The sequence below is a fragment of the Clarias gariepinus genome, chromosome 8 (assembly GCF_024256425.1).
Source record: "Clarias gariepinus isolate MV-2021 ecotype Netherlands chromosome 8, CGAR_prim_01v2, whole genome shotgun sequence".
Lineage (NCBI taxonomy): Eukaryota > Metazoa > Chordata > Actinopteri > Siluriformes > Clariidae > Clarias > Clarias gariepinus.
This window is the reverse complement of record NC_071107.1, coordinates 5,300,900-5,321,166: the sequence shown is the minus strand read 5'-3', so window position 1 is coordinate 5,321,166 and position 20,267 is coordinate 5,300,900. Positions and strand designations below refer to the sequence as shown.

Here is a 20,267-nt window from a genome sequence, read left to right as displayed (position 1 = left end):
TAATAGTGCGACACAATTAATCACATAAATATAAAAATCGAAATAATTATCAAACTGCAAAAGGCCACAATTTATAGTCATCTGTAGTAATAAATAATTTAAGAATATGTTAATTTTGGATTGTGATCTTTTTAGCCATTAATTTCTGTTAACAATGATAAATGTTTAAATGCAAAATTTTATAGTTAAACATTACAGTAACTAATCGCAACTGCAATATTTGTCAAAACAATTTCAATGTGAATTTTTTGACCAGATCATGCAGCCCTTAAAAAAAAAATCATAATGACATTTAAAATGTCCTTGTGGACATTAAAGAATGTCCACATTCTTTAAAGAAAGCCTTGCAATATATGACTGTTGCTGCAAGTTGAAGGTTTTCTTAGACTTAAAAATAAATAAATAAAAGCGAAACTTTAAATTTCACTGCTATCACCAACCCACTCTAATTTAGATTGGAAAACTGAAGAAGTTCATTTAAAAATGTTGCAGGAGAGATAATGCTACAGTGATACATCAACACATATTTAATGCAGCTATATGTTTCATAATAATTATATCAAGAACCAAGAACTACAAAGTCTATACGTTTTTTAGCATTAACTGCAAATGTTTACTAAAATGTTTACACGTGTACCTTAAAATGTTCAATATCTCAAACTGCATCACACCTAAATTTATTTTTTTTATTATCTAGTTCACTGTAGCCAAACATAAAATGTATACTAACTGTAGCTTTCTCAATAAAAAAAATTAATAAAAACCAATTCGCTAACTTACTGTTTAAACATTTCACATTCTAACATAACATCGAAATGATATTTATTACAAATCGTCATGTTAACATATTTACAGTTAGTTAGCATAACATTTGAACTTAAATCTTAAAATCTAACACACTCTTTCTTTGTCACACACACACCACAAGAAGAAAAAAAAAACACAACTGAAGGACACAATGTAATGTTTTTGGTCTTTTTTTTTTTTTTTTAATTATTAAAACCCACAACAGCTGTGTTTGTGACAATGGTTCAGGACAGTTCAGTAGCTCTTGGTGCTTTCGTACGACTCGGGGAACGGCACCGATTTGTGCCCTGAGCCCATGACCAATGGTAAGATCCCTGCGTTCGGGACCACATTCCAGGAGAGAGTGAGAGTCACATTCTTATTGCCCCTAGATTAATAACAAACAAACAAAGGTTTTATACAGTGCAACATAAAAGTTATAGATTAGACATGCACTATATTTTCTTATGTGGTCAGACACAAAGATGTACAACACAGAACCAAGTTCACATAAAATACTGTACAAATAATAAAAATTTATATATTTCTAAATAGTAAACTGAGCAGAACCCCAGTCCCTCACTGGTCCAGATTAGCTACAGGGCATTTTTAACTTCTTTTATTTCTCCTCTGGTCTAATTAGTGCTCTGCCAATATCAACAAAAATTAAATGAAAATTCATTTAACCTCTACATAAGATTTTATGCATAGCGTCCAGTTACAAAGAAACCGACCTGTTCACAGAGAGCATGACTGAACCATGAAGAATCTTATTGATTCATATAGTGTGTGCAGATGTTTAAAATTCCACTGGCTGCATCAGGTGTCCGAGAGTTGGCAGATGACGATTTTTACTGATCATGTACAATGTGTTAACTCGCACTAGTTCTGCCTTCACAAACAGCTTGAAGCTGAAACCTTTCTGCTCACACTGTATATTCAAACAACAGGGCACAGTGCTATTGCTCACACTGGTCTAAATTCAAGGGTTCTGTATGAATGTTCAGAGTGCTGATGATAAAAGAGGAGGTGGTAGTGATAAAGAAGAGGAGGAGGGATGAATGATCATACCTCAAGCCATTTCCATCATCGAAGAAGAAGTATTTGGACTTCATTTCCTTCAGTTCAAGTTTGGTGTTTTCACCTCTCTGAACAATCCTGTCCCATAGAACCACCTGGTTAAGTGCCTAAAGAGAAAAAACACACACATTGATAAAGTGCTAATAAAACCGCACAGTGACACTGGTGGGTAAAATTATTAGCATGAAAACTTACATTGCTTTTGGTAGAATATTCAGCTGACAGGTAAAGAAAGAGCTCTTTTACGTTCCAGTCGAATATTGGCAGCAGATGTAACGATCTGTTACGGTAAACAACGTGAAGATGATCGTACACGTATAGACATACAGCTTAATCACCAATTTGGCATAATGTACATGTGAGTAGTGGTCCCGGCCACTAGAGGGCTCTCAACCTGCTTAGATTTACGATCGTGGCCAAAAGTTTTGAGAATTACATAAATATTGGAAATTGGAAAAGTTGCTGCTTAAGTTTAATAACAATTATATAATTATAATAGCAATTTGCATATACTTTAGAATGTTATAAAGAGTGATCAGATGAATTATGCATAGTCCTTCTTTGCCATGAAAATTAACTTAATCCCCCAAAAAAACCTTTCCACTGCATTTCATTGCTGTCATTAAAGGACCTGCTGAGATCATTTCAGTAATCGTCTTGTTAACTCAGGTGAGAATGTTGATGAGCACAAGGCTGGAGATCATTATGTCAGGCTGATTGGGTTAGAATGGGAAACCCAAGGAGGGGTTTAGAAAAGAGGGTGATGCTTGAAATCATTGTTCTTCCATTGTTTACCATGGTGAACTGCAAAGAAACACGTGAAGCGATCATTGCGTTGCATAAAAATGGCTTCACAGGCAAGGATATTGTGGCTACTAAGATTGCACCTAAATCAACAATTTACAAGATCATCAAGAACTTCAAGGAAAGAGGTTCAATTCTTGTTAAGAAGGCTTCAGGGCGCCCAAGAAAGTCCAGCAAGCGCCAGGATTGTCTCCTAAAGAGGATTCAGCTGTGGGATCGGAGTGCCACCAGTGCAGAGCATGCTCAGGAATGGCAGCAGGCAGGTGTGAGCGCATCTGCACGCACAGTGAGGCGAAGACTTTTGGAAGATGGCCTGGTGTCAAGAAGGGCAGCAAAGAAGGCACTTCTTTCCAAAAAAAACATCAGGGATAGATTGATCTTCTGCAGATGCAGAAGTATGGTGAATGGACTGCTGAGGACTGGGGCAAAGTCATATTATCCGATGAAGCCCCTTTCCGATTGTTTAGGGCATCTGGAAAAAGGCTTGTCCAGAGAAGAAAAGGTGAGCGCTACCATCAGTCCTGTGTCATGCCAACAGTAAAGCATCCTGAAACCATTCATGTGCGGGGTTGCTTCTCATCCAAGGGAGTGGGCTCACTCACAATTTTGCCCAAAAACACAGCCATGAATAAAGAATGGAACCAAAACCCCCTTCAACAGCAACTTCTTCCAACAATCCAACAACAGTTTGGTGAAGAACAATGCATTTTCCAGCACGATGGAGCACCGTGCCATAAGGCAAAAGTGATAACTAAGTGGCTCGGGGGCCAAAACGTTGACATTTTGGGTCCATGGCCTGGAGACTCCCCAGATCCTAATCCCATTGAGAACGTGGTCAATCCTCAAGAGGCGGATGGACAAACAAAAACCCAACAATTCTGACAAACTCCAAGAAGTGATTATGAAAGAATGGGTTGCTATCAGTCAGGATTTGGCCCAGAAGTTGATTGAGAGCATGTCCAGTCGACTTGCAGAGGTCCTAAAAAAAGAAGGGCCAAGACTGCAAATACTGACTCTTTGCATAAATGTCATGTAATTGTCGATAAAAGCCTTTAAAACGTATGAAGTGCTTGGAATTATATTAAAGTACAACTGAACAAAGATCTAAAAGCAGTTTAGCAGCAAACTTTGTGAAAACTAATATTTGTCATTCTCAAAACTTTTGGCCACGACTGTATACTCCGTGAGAGAGTCAAAGATAAGGATGGCTACTGAACCCTCCTCATTTTATGAAATTAGTGCTTTGATATTATTACTTGATACCAAAAATGCCCTTAATTTTTGTCCTTCAGTATCACTTATTAGCGTCAGTAAGCCAATAAACATGCAGCATGCTTCCAGCCCTATTACACAAGCATACAAACAACACGAAACTAGATGATGGGGTTTGATAGCGTCAATGATTGGCCGTTAGGGATGGGTGGAGATCAGGGATTGGCCGTTAGGGATGGGTGGAGATCAGGGATTGGCCGTTAGGGATGGGTGGAGATCAGGGATTGGCCGTTAGGGATGGGTGGAGATGGTTGTAAGCACATCACAGTTTGGCATTACACGATGACGGCGGGTCAAATGAATCTGCTTTATTAGCAGCTGCGATGTCAACCATCATTGGACAGCCACTAATATCCGCTTAGGACATCACTAAATTTGACACTATAAAAAATTATGGATTCTAAAACTCTCGAGTTAAATTAAAACAGTTTTTAAACTAAAACTGACCAAAAAAACCTTAACATCATAATCTCTGACTGTTAAGCGAGACCTTAATGCTGTTTGTTATATTTATAAAAGGAAAAAAAAAAAAAAAAGACAAAGCCTTTAGTATTGTATTGTGTTGTGTAAAATAGACTGTGTAACATGTCCCTGCTCACAGGTTTCCACATCTCCCCATTAAATGTAGAATGTTTATGAAACAGGCTGCAGACCTGCATGATCTTTTTTAAATAAATTAAAGGATATTGACAGAAAGGTCAAAGGTCACAAAACCCAAATCACTCCTTTCTCTTGGTCCTGTGAAGTCATCCACATTTTTTCTGGAGAGGACAGAAAGCACAAAAACAGACCAATGTTAAAATTAGTCGCATTTAAACATATGAACACAGAAACACAGAACTGTGAGCATCATGTAGTGTCACGATTGAGGAAACTGCTTTAAATATAGTGCATTTCATAAGGTGCAAACAAATCCTATACTCTACACTATTTAGTAAAATGAAGGTACATTATGTAATATTGTTTTTTTTCCCCCTCCTTTAGATCATCTCTGAAATGGTTAAGATGTCCCATGGCCTTTGGTATCTATGACAAACAGCACAAACTAAACAAACATCATAAACATCACAACTAAAAGTGTGACAAATTATGTAAATAATAAGGGTTGTGAGATTTAATACAACTAAAATTTCCATTGCACATGTTTCTAATCATTTTTTTATGACTTTTGTTTTCATAAACTAATTATTTTCATCCTAAAATCGAAGAATTCCTTAAAAATATATTGCAACTTTTGCAAAAACACAAACCGCTTGCATCATCTGGCGATACTCGCATTTTGTAAGAGTGGTCCATTAATTTCCATTTTTATTTTCCATTTGCATACTTCTGGACATTTTTCATTCATTTCCACTTTCTTGCATTTTTATTTATTTTGTCTTGTACAGATAGGTTTTATATTCCTTATATATTTAAAAAAATATATATTTCGTTCTACTTTCTTATATCGTACTATGTATGTGCATGTGACAAATAAAATTTGAATTTGAGTGCTGCTTTTGCTTCTTAAGACTTTATGAGCAGTTTGTGCAATAACATCACCTACTGGACTGGATTAAAGTATTGTTTTTTTTTAACACCAAACAATGCGTTAAAACAGCATTTGTGTGTTTATAGAGTACTTAAAATCCTGAAAGAAACATTCTGTAGATGCTTCAGACAAATCAGACAGCAATCGTGGCTGTTTTCATTCATGTGCATCCTCTGTGATGTATTTCCACAAGAACTTAAGTACAGCTGGCAAGAACACAACCTAACCAACTGTCTTTTTTTACATTTAGGAATTTGGCAGACGCCCTTGCCAAAGGTCTAAGCGACTTACATTTTATCCCTTTATACACCTGAGCAGTTGAGGGTTAAGGGCCTTGCTCAAGGGCCCAACAGGAACAACGTGGTAATCATGGGATTTGAACCTGGAACCTTCCAAACCATAGTCCAATGTCTTAACCACTGAGCTACCCCTGACCCCTTATTTTTCAGTTAGAGGAGCAGGTTCATGCTGATGAAATGTAAAGTTATTTTTGATCGGTCAATCTTGCAGGCTCCAGCCAATGAAATCACTCCGTAATAAGGATTCGTTTTTGTTTACTTACATCATTCCTCCAAAAAAAGGAAAATAAAACCTGAAACAATCACCTCAGTATTTGGACAAACTGATGAAAAGAATAATTCTTTGGATACATCTTCATTGACTGAAACCGTCCTTGCTAACTTTCTTGGGCACCATGTAACTATGTCTTCACTAAATCTTGCACAAAGGCCAATGAAATAAATTAAGAAACTAAAAAAAAAAAAAATCCTGCAAAAAATAAATAAATTGTAATACTTGTAAACTGGATTTCCACTGACATAAACAAGCTCCAGGACATACACGCAAAGTTGGCGATCGGTTCGGTTCATTCATTCATTCATTCATTCATTTGTACAAATGCTTGTATAAATGCTTAGTGTGCCAAAGCAAATTTTTGGTAAATTTTCATTTCTTAAGGAAAAACATTTGTATTGGAGCTCATTCAGCTTATTTGTTTATTTTGGGACCCATTGTTTAAAAAAAAAAAAAAGATTGTATCCCTCAGACCCATAGCTTTGACTGCAATTAGTTCATATTCATAATAAAATAATTAATATTAAATATTTTGTTAATTCCTGATGCTGATTTTGATTAGGATTGTACAAGAAATGAGAAAGTTCTATGCCTGTAAATTTAAATAAGAAAACAATCTTTGTTTTCAGGCTGACAGTTTCTACATTTTTCCTCCTTATGGATAATAAAGAGAAAGGCTTAAATTTGATTATTATTAACTCATCAATAATTTTACAGGGAAAAAAACAAATAAAATAGTTTAAACACTGGAGTTTTTTTTTTTTTTTCATTTAGTGATGTAGCCTAGCTTTGGCTATAGTGGCTTTTTCTTTTCTTTTTTTGCTATATCAATACATTTATGCACAAAGATATTAAGGTAATTTAACTTAAATAAAAAAAAAACTAATAATAAAATCAAAAATACTTATAATAAATGAATGTAATGAAGAGTGTTTAGACTCACAGCAGCACTTTGGAGACGTGTACATCCACCGGAACGCTTCTGTCTCTGAACGCCGTGGTGATGAAACAGCCGAAAGTCAGAGCCGCCATTACACTCAGAGAAAACGCGAACAGGGAGTTCGCCCTCGATAAAACCGTATTCATTATTAAATCACCTTCAATAATAACACACTAATAAGAATTATTCATTTGCAAAGCTACGCTTCCTAGCTACACGAGCGACCGGAAGTAAAAAAAACAGGAAGTGGTCTAAGTTTTTTCGACGTATTATTAGGCTTCTTTGCATACCCGTATCGGGGGACAATTCCGCCTTCTTGCACTGTGATTGGTTAAATAGTATCACGTGATTCCCTACGATTGGTCAGTAGTGTAATGTCTACGAAAAGAGCGCTGATTGGATAACAGAGGTGTCATTCATTATGCATGAGCAACCATCTGATCCAGGCAATGTTTTTAATTAATGTTTCTTAATTCAAATCTATGTATTATTTAGGTCAGTTTGAATGCTAAGGGGAAGATTCTAAAGTACTGGACTTTCCTATAGTTTGCACCATTTTTTTATTGTTTGTTTGTTTCTTTGTCTATTAAGGATTTAATTAGTTTTTGTTCGTATGATAATTTGGGTTTAAACCAAGACTAATATAGTTAACCTTATTCCAAAAGTGGCAAAGTTTTTTATCTGTATAATACAGTGGCCAAGAAGTAAAAAACAAAATAACAAAAACAAAATAGCAAATCTGGAGACAAAATAACAAATAATAAAATAAAATAAAAAAACTAATCCAGAAACAAAGGACACAATCAGAAAGCACAAGGAGTATTCAGACAAACCAGAAAATGGAGGTATAGGTTGCGAATTAAATTCTTATTTCTTGAACGAGACATCTTTTACACATGATATAAAAGAGGTATTGCAGCCTCATGGCATTTGAATGTCTCGTCCAATCAATGTAAAGAATCAACAACCCCAAAACTGGTAAGTGTAGTTTGCGTATGAAGTTCTTACAGTAAAAATGCTCTAGAATGCAGAAAATAAATCACTAAAAATAAAAATGTTTTTCGTTATGTATTGATGGCTCTACAATCTCTCCCTCAACACAAGTTAAAAAGCTTGGGTGTTATCCTCGACAGTACCCTATCCTTTGAAGCACACCTTAATAAAATCACTAGGACAGCGCACTACCACATCCAAAACATTAACCGTCTCCGTCTGGCCCTCTCAATGAGGAGCGCTGCTATTTTGGTACACACTCTCGTCACCACATGCATAGACAACTGCAATGCTCATTTTTTTGGTCTTCCCCTCAAACTCCTACATAAGTTACAGTTAGTAAAGAACTCAGCCGCTAGAATACTAACTAGAAATCCTACGATGGACCACATAACTCCTGTTCCTCAACAGTTACACTGGCTTCCTGTCCAACAGCGCAGTTCAATTTAGTTTTTTGTTTATAAGGCATTACATAACCTGGCTCCATCATATTTAACAGATCTTCTTCTAACTTATACTCCTTCTAGAAACCTGAGATCATTATCGTCACTAAATCTGGTTCTTCCTCGTATGGGTGTGGCAACCATGGGATCTCGAGCTTTTAGCTACACTGCCCCTTATCTGTGGAATCTTCTACCTCTTGACATCCGTAATAGTAACTCTTTTTCTGTTTTCAAATCTTGTTTAAAAACACATCTCTTCAGGCAGACATACTTTTAACACTGCTTTGTATGTAGATTGTCTTTTATTATTATAATTTTTATTTATTTACTATTATTATTTTTTTATGTTGTGTAAGGTGTCCTTGAGTGTCATGAAAGGCGCCTACAAATAAAATCTATTATTATTATTATTATTATTATTAAAACACACATGCACATTAAATTAGAAAGAATTTCCTGGTTTGGGTTAATTGTGCTTGTGTGAGTGTGCATGTTCTCCCCGTGCTCCGATTTCCTCCGACAGTTCAAAGATTAAATGGTGTGTGTGTGTGTTTGTGTGTCTGTGTGTTTGAATGACAGGCATCAAGCTGGCAACCTGACCCCCTAAGTAACTGCCTCAAAAATAAGGGGTTTAGCGCCGATGATAGTTAATTAAAAAAAGAATATATATATATATATATATATATATATATATATATACACACGCGCACACAGTATGTGCCAAAATATACAGTACTGAAATGAAAAGACAAATTTTACCTTGTTGTCATCTGTGCATTTATTTCTCCTAACATATACACTATTAGCATGTTGATTTACCACGGTATGCGTAATGTAAGTGTGTGCAACGCCAGGCGCTAGACAGCGTGTGCAACGCTAGACAGCGTTTATATCATTCACGCAGATTCTCAACCTGGATTCCCAAAACAAAGGTCGCTGCAGACTCCTGCAATCGGCAGGAATTGTTCTGCCATTTTTTTTCAAACTTGATCTCCATTCATGACCACTTCTGTAAGAGCAAAAATAATACTCAACTATAAATATTTTTCCCTCTGTTGGGAGACCTATTTCCAACACTCGATAGATAGATAGATAGATAGATAGATAGATAGATAGATAGATAGCAGTTGTGGTTTTATATACAAATGTCAATGTTTTATTATTATTATTATTATTATTATCAAAATTCACAGTTTTATAATACTGTGTAACATACACAGTATTAAATGCACCGAAATGCTCATACAATTGTTTATGACCTAAAAAAAAAAAAGGAGGGTAGAGTGGAAAGACTGCAAGGTGTCTTACTGTTGGGATCTGGATTTCAAATAAATCTCGTGACATGCAAATAAATCCCATTTTCTAACGGTTTTGCTTTTGGCGCCATCAAGTGGGCGTATTCATGTGTTTTAAAACAGAAGCATTATTCCTATTTTTACATATTATTTTCTTAAAAGTAATGATATTAAATATACTTATAGTATATGTTTACTTGTACTGAATATATATGGGTTAATTTTATAAATGCACGAGCGAATACTCGGACCAACGGCTGATCACGTCGCATGCGCCGGGAAATCCCCCAAGCTCCTTTGCCGCGCATGCGCAGTTTAATGCTAAAAGTGAAAGTAATGGTATTTTAGGGGAAGTTTATTGTTGGCTGCTGCTCGTTTAGTGCCAGCAGAATCAACATAAAGTCCTTAATTTAACACCTAAGAGGAACCATGAAGGATATTTCAACAATATATAAACTCTCAGTGATTGCATTTGCGCTGTTGGAGGGTGGTAAGTATAATATATTTATAAACACCTGTGAAATATGTTTAACGGCAAATGGCATTGTCAATGTATACAATAAACAGGTTTGATGTACATTAGACTTCTAGTTGTTTCTTTAAAAGGAGCACTGCATTAAAACAGGACTTGTTCCTGTATGGGATTTGATAGGTGTCAAAAATGCTGAATTATATTTAATAAGTTTTAGTTTTTCAGTAAGATTAACTCACAAATTGGATGGATGGATGCAAAGTGTCATGCTTATAATAATTCAAAAATTAAGATTCTATATTATTCTTCGGTATTATCCCATTTTCTTCTGGACACCCACCAGTGTTTGCCTTCGCTTTCATTTTCCGCTGCTTTAGTGGCAACATTTGGTTTTGGCTGCCATTTTATTTATTCGCTGCCAGGTTCCTTTTGAGTTTTTTTTTTTTTTTTCAGATTCGGTGCTTTTTGGCTAGTTAGGATGTCAAACAGGTTTCACCGTATCTGAATGTGGCACTGTATTTCTGTATGCCTGGCCACCACACCCATCAAACACTAGGCAGACTTCAAACGGAGACTTCTCCAAAAAACAACCTAGCATTCTAATTTATCCAGGTGTTGTTCTGTTTGGCCTGTTCGTCGCATTATAATGCTCTCGTTACAAGCTGAGTACGGAGGATTTCACCCCTCAAACTACCACAGCAAGCAAAAGTCTGCAAATCATCCATTTTCCCATCCTGTTTTTTCTGCATAAAGTTTGATAAGGATTTTATTGTGCCTGCCTGGGCCTGCATTTATTTCCGGGTATATTATTAACACCAAATAAACTTTTCTCAAAGACACGTTGGATGATAAGAGGAACAGACTGTCTTTTAATAATGCTAAAACTCTGATATTTATAAAGAAACGCCTGCCCTCGCTGCTTACTAATGAGTAGTCATGAATGGTTTGGCAAATACAAAGTGACTGATGTGTGTGTTTATTTAAAAACGTTCGGTGCAGAGTTTCGGTTTGTAGTTCATTACGCAGCCCTGTTCCATGATATAACAAGTAAGTACTGTATAGTAGGACACTACACTACACAGTTATTTTTTTTTTTTGTTCTTTTTGTCGAGCATAGTCTGTTTTATTGGTTTTAGTTTCTTTGTAATCTGCATGATAGGAGAATGGAATCTGGTGCATGTGTTGCCTTCCAATAAATAAAAGTTAAATTGATTGATTTATATTTGTGCATAGCTATTTAGAAAAGCTTTTTTTTTTTTACAGCTATAAATAGTAAATGCATAAATAATACAACACAATAAATTGAACACTCTAATTCTGATATCAGGGATCGGAACACAAAATGATGAAACACAAAAAAAATCTAATGCTGACGACCCTGATGTATTGTAACATGGAAAAAAATCTCTTCACCAAACAGCTAATAAGGAGGGAGGGTAAGGCCCAGCATTTAGGGAGGAAAGCTCTATCTACCCTCTTCCACATACAGAATCCCACGATTAACTGAATTAAATTGACATGTCTATGACTGTTGATCATGGACAATAATTAATGAAATATACTGGTCAGGAAAATCCACATTCAATTTTATTTTATTATTGCATTTGTGTTTGGTGTGATGCCTACACACTCTCCTACGTTGTGGAGAGTTTTTCTGGAGCACCTTAAGGTGTTAATAAAATTCTGTTGGTTCTTTTGGGCTGCAGTGTGTACTAGTTCAAGATGCTCGGTGCTGGAGTGCTGGTTTGTTCAGGAGAGGCCGGGTGGTGGAGGTTTCTCAGCGGGAATGAGCCAGGAGAAAGCCGCACTTTACATCAGAACCGACAGCGAGAAGATTGAACAGAAATCTCCATCAGACATCGACCCTTCCAGAATTTACTATGTTTCTGGTTAGTATGATGTATATTTGGATGGATAAATGACCCCTTGTTAATTGTGACCACATTGACTTTTTTTGTTTTAAATTCTTTAGATCCTGCGTCTACTTTCTGCAGCGCTGCCCTCCATCCACCAGAGGGCACTGTGAACAAACCACAGTGTGAGATAAACCCTTTCAACCCTCAAGCCTCCATGGTAAAATGGGCTGCTCCTCTGACCGCCTCCGCACAAAGCCCTATCTACCTGCATGCAGACTGGTTTTCAGTAGCAGCACAAGGTCTTAACAAAGAGCTGACACTGGCGAACGTGATGCGGGCACCGTCTGGGTCCAAAGAGCCGAGCGGTAAAGGGTCTTTACTAATTATGTTTTACACAACATAGGACTACAGTTCTGTTTAAAAGTATTGATCCCCATTCGTTTCTTCATATTTTGCTTTCAAAGAGCCAGACTTTCTTGTGGTTAGTTTGTCGCTTTTTGTAGTCTTTGAAAACTGCTGTGGTATAAGAGGAAAGAAACTCATCAGGTTTGTTTACCCAAATTCACAAATATTATAAAAGGTTTTACACTTTAGTTTATTGCTATACTAGTTAATTATTTAGTAAGATCTGTAACATAAACATGTTTTAACTAAGTAACTAGCTAATAAATCAAAAATTCTAATTTTAAATGAATTTTTTGTAATTATTGTCTGGAAATTGTTAACTTTTTTAACTAAAGTTAAAGTTTTTAACTTATAAAGTTTAACTAATAAAGTTTTACATTTACCTTGAAATCATTGAATCAATTAATTGTTAATGTAAGTTCTTTTTTATTCAATGTTTAATTTTAGTCACATTTTATTCCCCTCATCTCGTCTTTCAGTAATCCTCAGCGTCTCTAGTAAAACATCCGCCGTTCAGTCCAGACTGGGAGAGCCGGTTCTCCTCGACTGTGGGTTCTGGGTCAACCCGTCTTCACCTCTTCATGACTCTGGTTTTGCTGTGGAGTGGCGCTACCAGTTCCGGGGTGAAGGCAGACTGATCGTGGCCTACGACGGAAAGAATGATCGCTTCGCAGAGTCCTCTGAGACAGATGGTGACTTGGACATCGTGGGACTTTATAAGACAGGAAACGCATCGCTGGTTCTAAAAGAGGCCCAAGTGAGGCATGTCGGGACATACATCTGTACCGTTTACTTGCCTCACCTTCTGGCTCAGGTAGCATTAGAGCTGGAAATTGTGGGTGAGTTTTCACATTAGTTTGAGAACAATTGCTGTTAGTCTGTGAAGTAAAATGATTCCTTTTAATAATTTTTAAAATCCAGTTAAATGTACAGTATATTAGCAGATTTCTGTAAAGCTTCTTTGTGTTTAAAACACAACAAAAATAATTTAAATTTAATTCTGAGTTAGAAATCTGGCAGAAATTTGTAATGCCATACAAGACCATGGAGTTTATATAATAAATATAATAATAATAATAATGGTAGCAACTCTCTGTCTCTGCATAACTTCTCCTTCTTCCTTGTAGAGCCTCCATCGCTAGCAGTCTACCCCTCCCCTCTGCCACTGTCTGTCCCGGGGCAGGTGGTCACGGTCCACTGCGAGGCCTCCGGTTTCTACCCCCTGTCTCTGGACCTGGACTGGGAGTTTACTGATGCTGAGGGAAAGAAGCGATCGCTCGGTCAGGGCAGCGTGACAGGCCACAGACAGGCCAGAGATGGGACCTTCAGCCAAAGCTCTCGCCTAGAGCTCGACTCATATAAGATGGACCTCGGACGGGGCGGAGAGCTCAGCTGCGTAGCCAAACACCAGGGAGGAACTCGACGTGCCATGGTGGCTGTGAATGTCATCGGTGAGTCACACACTCTCAAATATAACAGTGCGCTTAGCAGTTTTATATTGTGTTATAAGTGTTATATTTCTACTCTAGAGTTTGTACAAATTGTTTTTCCTCCGTAGCTTAGAAACAGAAATTAGTGTGCTTGGTTGAATGTGATTGTATGCAGCCTCAGAAAACATGACACATCATATCATGTACCATAGAACATTATATTTCAGTGTTAGAATATTAAAAAAGAAATTATTATAAATCTCCTCGTTTTCACTCACTAACAAGGCTAAATTATATATTTTTTAAAACCAGGGAGTAGTTCACTTGTTTGTTTTTCTCTTTCTACTGAACTACAACCAGATTGTTAAGAAATTAAAGATACATAGTACTGTCAAAAATTTAAGGCACCATGTTATCTGTAGTAGAAATATTGTTCTGTATGTGTATAATGCCACATTATGTATAAAACCATTCAATTTTGCAAAACAGGACTTTAAAAATAATAAATAAATAACATTCCAAACAAAATATTTGCATGTCTGTAAAGAAAGTAACATGACATCACAGACTAGTTTTCAAATGGAAAAAATATATATATATTCTCCAGCATCCTCAGTAAAGCCTAACATCTGTTTTACTTATGAAGCTGTATCTAACACTACTAATTATTTTCAAGAGTACCCAATATTGACAGTGTTTATTTCATTACTCTTTATAGAAGCTGTTTTAATGTTGAAATGTTTAAGATAGCTTTGGTAATGGTGTTTTTTTGTATCTACCCAATACTTTTGCACATTACTGTAAGTAAAACAGCTGTTAGGTTTTACTAAGCATGTTGAAGACTATGAGTTCCTCTGGTGATATATCACACATCCTCCTTTCTATTTTCATGTAAAATCGAGGAACCCACTTTAGCTATTCTTTTGTAATATTGTTTATGTTGGGTTTGGAAATAGTAAATGGTTTTGTCTTTATAATTACGTATCCTTAGAAAAGAAAAATTTATCCAAGTGACTCTGAACAAATCATTTAAGTAAACTGATTTAAATTGATTGTTAATTAATGAGTGTGCGAGTGTGTGTATGTGTGTGTGCCCTGTGATGGATTGGTACCCTGTCCAGGGTGTGTCATGATCGGGGTGTTGTGGCAGGTGTTGAACGCCGTGGGCGGAAGGAGCAGGCATAGAGGCAGAGGGGTGGTGTAACCAAAAAGAGTCTTTTTAATAATAGTTATACACAAAGTATAAATAAAAGATACAAACAAAGGAACAAACAAACTCAAACCATACTTAACTTGATGCTAACAGGGGCTCTCTGGCAAGACACAGGCAGGGGGAGACACAAAACACGTCCCGTGGCGAGACACAGGCAGGGGGAGACACAAAACACGTCCCGTGGCGAGACACAGGCAGGGGGAGACACAAAACACGTCCCGTGGCGAGACACAGGCAGGGGGACAAACACATAACAGGACACAAACGAGGCGTGGAGCTGAAACTGGACACTAGAGAGAACGGGAGACACTAGAGAGAACGGGAGACACGTAAAGACTAGAGACGAAAGACCAAGAAAGGGACGGGACGAGGGCTAAAGACATGGCAAACAGCTAGGCATGGCTTTTAGCTAAACATGGTTAAGCTAAGCTTAACCATGGCAGTCAGCTACACATACACCTAGCTAAGCATGTCTTTAGCCCCAACATGCACTAAGCTATACTTACCTAATAGCTTAAACACACTAGGGAATAGGGGCACAGAAACACAGACAAAGGATACCCAGTGGCTAGGCGAGGCAGCCCTCCATGACTAAGCGAGGCGGCACTCACAAGCTAGTCGTTACTCCAAAGCCAGGAGGAACAGCACTCTAAACCTAGGCACACTGGGACACTAGGGGGAGAGGAAACACAGGACAGCTAAAGACACAGAGGGGCTATGGCTAGAAGCATGCTAGTACTGTAACTGTACTATAACTCAACATAGAATTTAGCTAATCATGCTCCTAGCCACACACACACCTAACTACTTACCTGCTCTAGCTAACCACAAGAACACAGGAGGACAGGACTGAATCAGCTCCACTAACACAGACACACAAAACATACACAGAGACATTGCCAATAAGAGAGCCCAAGTCAACACAACTAAAATCAAAGTACAAACTAAACATATAACAAAACAGAACAAAAAGCCCACACAAATGACAGTGGTGTTACCAAAAATGCTCGACCTAGTCTAAACAGCTATTTATAGATTGATTGATGGCTACCTAGGTTCAGGTGTGCACTGCATCACCTGACCGAGGTGCCTGCTGGGAAACTGAGTCGGCCAACAAAAACTACAAAATAAAAACAGTGACCTCTAGTGGAGGACCCTTACAGGGTGTACCCCACCTCATGCCTTAAATCTACTGGGATAGGCTCCAGGCCCCTGTGACCCTGAATACAGCTGCTTTGCGACAATAACAATTGTTAAAAGCGCTTTACAATTTTTTTTTAAATTGAATTGAATACAGGATAAAGCGGTATAGAAGATGAGTGAGTGAGTGAGAGTGTTTGTCAATTTGGACAGTTAGGAGAACATCTGAAATCACTAGTTAAATCATATTCTAGTTAGTTTTGTAGAAAATAAATGTAACACTAATACCCAAGGCACACAAGACGTTTTCTTTAGAAGCATATAAATAATACTCTTCTTTGTAGTCAAGAGAATTAATATATATATACGCTAATCTCTACTATGTGTTTCACCCATTTCCTAATGTTTTCTTATTTTTGTCTCGTTAGACACAAAACTAAACAAACTTTAACAGAATGTTAGATTGTGTGTGAAATGATATTGACCTTTCACTCATGAAAACTAATTGTGTGTGGTTATTTAGCTGGTTATTAACTAATGAGAATTAGCTAATTAGAAATTTTATTGCTTTAGAAACAGACACAAAATCAAAGTGAGAAAAAGATAAGAACAAATAATTTAAGACAGGATCTGTCTCATGCTTTTGTATGAAAACGAGTCTTTAAAATGATAGTTTTACACTGTTCCTGTTAATAAATAGTTTTTTGTTTTGTTTTGTTTTTTGCAGGTGTCAGTGCGCCATCCATTGAGGACTCCATGGCGATGGTCGCAGTGGCTCTTGTACTTTACGGTGTAATAAAGGTCTTTTTCTGGACTTTCAGCTCTAATGGTAAGCTAAGCTTAAGTTAGTGTGTATTTGTACAGTTTTTCACACCACAGAGCTCATGAACACAATACAATTTCCAAAGATATCATGGATTTCATCATCTTTGTATTTTATATCATAGACTTTATATTTTTTATTTATTTTATTTGGGTATTATTGAAATAATTACAGAATGGAATTAACTGATTTAATGTTAACATTCAATACCTAATCTTATAAATTGTAACTTACTGTATTTATTTTTACAGATGCGTTGTAGCTTATCACTGACTAATTTTATTTTTGTGTGTGTTTACATTCTTTCACCTCCATTTCTACAGGCTCAAGCAATGGAGAACCCGATAATAAGGTAATTATTGTTTTCTATTTTTTTTTTACATATATATATAAAAATATTGTGTAAAGATCTGTCAGTTTACATGATACTGTTTTTATTTCCTTTAAACTTTTAGAAGGAAAAATAATCCTGGAGCTTGACATGCTTCCTTAGACGTTTCATCAGTCTGCAGATACAGACAGGGGGGGAGGGCTGGGGGGAAGGGGAGGGGATTCCTGTAAATATTCTTCCGTGAATGGATGCACATGTTCTGATTTATCCTTTACAAAAAAACTTTTTTGTTGTCGCTATACTTTTGATTTGCACTATAAGTAATGTTTGTGTGTGTGTTACACTGACAAATAAACTGTGTTGGTCTTTGTGCTGGTTTTTTTTTAAGATTTCATGCTGTGAATTGTTAAATAATAAAAAGGATTCCTGCAACATGAAACTGCTGTACTATGTGGAAGAGTTTAATATTAGTAGCAGAGTACGGCACTATCGTAAAAATAAAATTATTATAAAATAACAGTTTGCTGTCTTCTTTTAAGCAAATAAAAAAAAAATCTCTGATCAGAGATCAGTGTAACATCACCACTTAATGGCCAGAAAAAGAAGTAAAACATAACACATTGGTCACTTGGCATACAAATTTAATCTGTTCTGGAGGCGAGTCCCTAGGACGCATTTTACCATAGAAAATAATGTAAATGCAGATAATCCATTCTAGTCACATAACATATTACCAATATTATTAATTTCTAATACTATAATAATATTTTTGCAAATAAAAACAATCATAATATTTAGATAACACTTGTAAATAAAGCAAAATATGACATGAATAGACATTAAACTTCACTTAACCTTAATTTATAGTTCGCCTTGGCACTGGCTGCTTTAAAAACGAAACTGAAAGTGGCTCACTTTTCTCCTTGCTACCATGCTTGCTTCTTGCACAAAATGCAAAATAAACCCCACAAAAAATGACATGAACTCACTTGGTTTGGGTTCACTAATGCAAATAATCTTTGAACGTTTTGGTATGCTTAAAATGTTTGTATGCTGAAAATGCTTCTCATGCAAATTTCTTTCCAAATTTCAGTTCTTGAGGTAAAAATTCCTAAGGCAGGGTGTTTAAAATGGTGAGGTACCACTGTATAAATAATAATAATATGAATCGTTATTCTCAATGCTGCATCACATAATAACAATTTAAAGACTTAATTAAAATAAAACAATACATATTAAAGTTTAAGGGGAAAACAACTGAACATGCAGAAAAGCATCATTTGTTTACTTGTGCTCATTCCATGTTATTGTATTATTTTTTCTATTAAGGCAAATAATGTTATTTGTTGTTATTATTTTTGTTATTATAATATTATTGTTGTTCTTTCTTGTCAGGTATTCATCTGTATAAATAATAATAATATGAATCGTTATTCTCAATGCTGCATCACATAATAACAATTTAAAGACTTAATTAAAATAAAACAATACATATTGAAGTTTAAGGGGAAAACAACTGAACATGCAGAAAAGCATCATTTGTTTACTTGTGCTCATTCCATGTTATTGTATTATTTTTTCTATTAAGGCAAATAATGTTATTTGTTGTTATTATTTTTGTTATTATAATATTATTGTTGTTCTTTCTTGTCAGGTATTCATCTGCAAAATACTGATCCAACATGTAACATTATGTCATTAAAAACCCATTACTGGTTTGTGACCCTGGCAGTTTAAGTTACTTGAGATTTTAAGATATGGGACAATAAAACTTTTACTTTCATGACAAAGTTTAAGTTTACTTTAAGTGTTGTACCTAACTTTGTGAAGATTCAAGTTTAAATGTAAGTATAAATCTACATAATTGACAATTGTACATAAATACAATAATAATACATAATTTTTTTTTAAAAAATGGGCTTGTTTAATTAGTCATGTTTAGTTTTTTTTTTTTTTTATCTAAAGAAAATCTTTAATATTTTATAGTGACTGTCCATCTGTAGTATTTAAATCTGCCCTGCTAGAATTGTCACGGCCCTCACTTGGGTTTTTTAAACGCTGGTTTAAACTGGTTGAATTTATTAAAATTTAATGCATATAATTTTATGTTTTATATATACAATGTCTTTTCCAATATGTATAAATATTTATACTTTTTAAAATCTGAAGTAATTTTAAAGCAGGATCCATTACAGTGAACAGGATACAAAAAGGTTAATTACATTAAAATGAAACAAAACATTTAACAATAAACATTTTTTAATGCAGTTGTTATTTTCAAATTAGACATTTAAACATAAAGAAAAGGAGGCAGAATTAAATAAATGCTAATTAAATTATACAAACAAACCTATCAACACACTTATTAATAAAGAGAATTGTTATTGTTATTGATTTTCTCATATGGGTATTTAATCTCAACAATCTATGTTGTCTAGATTTTCTGGAGTCTACTTTATTACAATGGAAGATGCAAAGAAATGTAATTTGTTGTTAAAATAGAAGTTAACATAATAATAATAATAATAATAATAATAATAATAATAAAGTAACAACTTAAAAGTGACAACTAATCTATATTCATACATGAGATACAGATCATGATGTGCAAATGTTTGTATCCGCCTATCATTTTTGTAATCATGATAAAAATTACTATAAGCCAACAAAAAAACAAACATATTCCTAGCAGTTTGTTAAAAAAAAAAAACTATATACATATAATTTATTATAATTGTGATATGTTTGACATATTGCCCTCCTCTAGTGAAAGGCAAATTTTTATACCAGAAAAGGTTCTGTCTTTATCTGCCTCACTGTAGTGTCTCATTTCACAATTCTTTCCACAACAATCCCATGATGAGACGTGCACTACGTTTT

At 35.6% G+C, this 20,267-nt stretch overlaps 2 protein-coding genes across 2 annotated transcripts; one reads left to right on the top strand and one right to left on the bottom strand.

The window, feature by feature from the left end:
- Positions 1-961: 961 nt before the first annotated feature.
- Positions 962-7,278, bottom strand: spcs3 (signal peptidase complex subunit 3). The gene is made up of 5 exons (XM_053501307.1): positions 6,990-7,278; positions 4,630-4,703; positions 2,062-2,138; positions 1,858-1,973; positions 962-1,174 (listed from the first exon to the last, which is right to left on the bottom strand). Exons 1-5 carry the CDS (start codon positions 7,130-7,132, stop codon positions 1,042-1,044), a joined length of 543 nt encoding a protein of 180 aa, XP_053357282.1. The 5' UTR covers positions 7,133-7,278; the 3' UTR covers positions 962-1,041.
- A 2,769-nt stretch (positions 7,279-10,047) lies between these two features.
- LOC128529297 (tapasin-like) lies at positions 10,048-17,904 on the top strand. Its single transcript, XM_053502710.1, has 8 exons — positions 10,048-10,207; positions 11,896-12,078; positions 12,162-12,410; positions 12,930-13,289; positions 13,578-13,901; positions 16,961-17,062; positions 17,380-17,408; positions 17,512-17,904. The coding sequence occupies exons 1-8, from the start codon at positions 10,147-10,149 to the stop codon at positions 17,521-17,523; spliced, it is 1,320 nt and encodes a 439-aa protein (XP_053358685.1). The 5' UTR covers positions 10,048-10,146; the 3' UTR covers positions 17,524-17,904.
- Positions 17,905-20,267: the final 2,363 nt, after the last annotated feature.

Bases quoted from the DNA above. Each gene is read 5' to 3' on its own strand.
- spcs3 (XM_053501307.1), bottom strand. From the start codon at position 7,132: ATGAATACGGTTTTATCGAGGGCGAACTCCCTGTTCGCGTTTTCTCTG. The intron at 4,704-6,989 runs GTGAGTCTAAAC...TGTCCTCTCCAG, and splicing joins CACGTCTCCAAAGTGCTGCT to AAAAAATGTGGATGACTTCA. The intron at 1,175-1,857 runs GTATGATCATTC...TTATTAATCTAG, and splicing joins GATGATGGAAATGGCTTGAG to GGGCAATAAGAATGTGACTC.
- LOC128529297 (XM_053502710.1), top strand. From the start codon at position 10,147: ATGAAGGATATTTCAACAATATATAAACTCTCAGTGATTGCATTTGCG. The intron at 10,208-11,895 runs GTAAGTATAATA...TTTGGGCTGCAG, and splicing joins ATTTGCGCTGTTGGAGGGTG to TGTGTACTAGTTCAAGATGC. The intron at 17,063-17,379 runs GTAAGCTAAGCT...CCATTTCTACAG, and splicing joins CTGGACTTTCAGCTCTAATG to GCTCAAGCAATGGAGAACCC.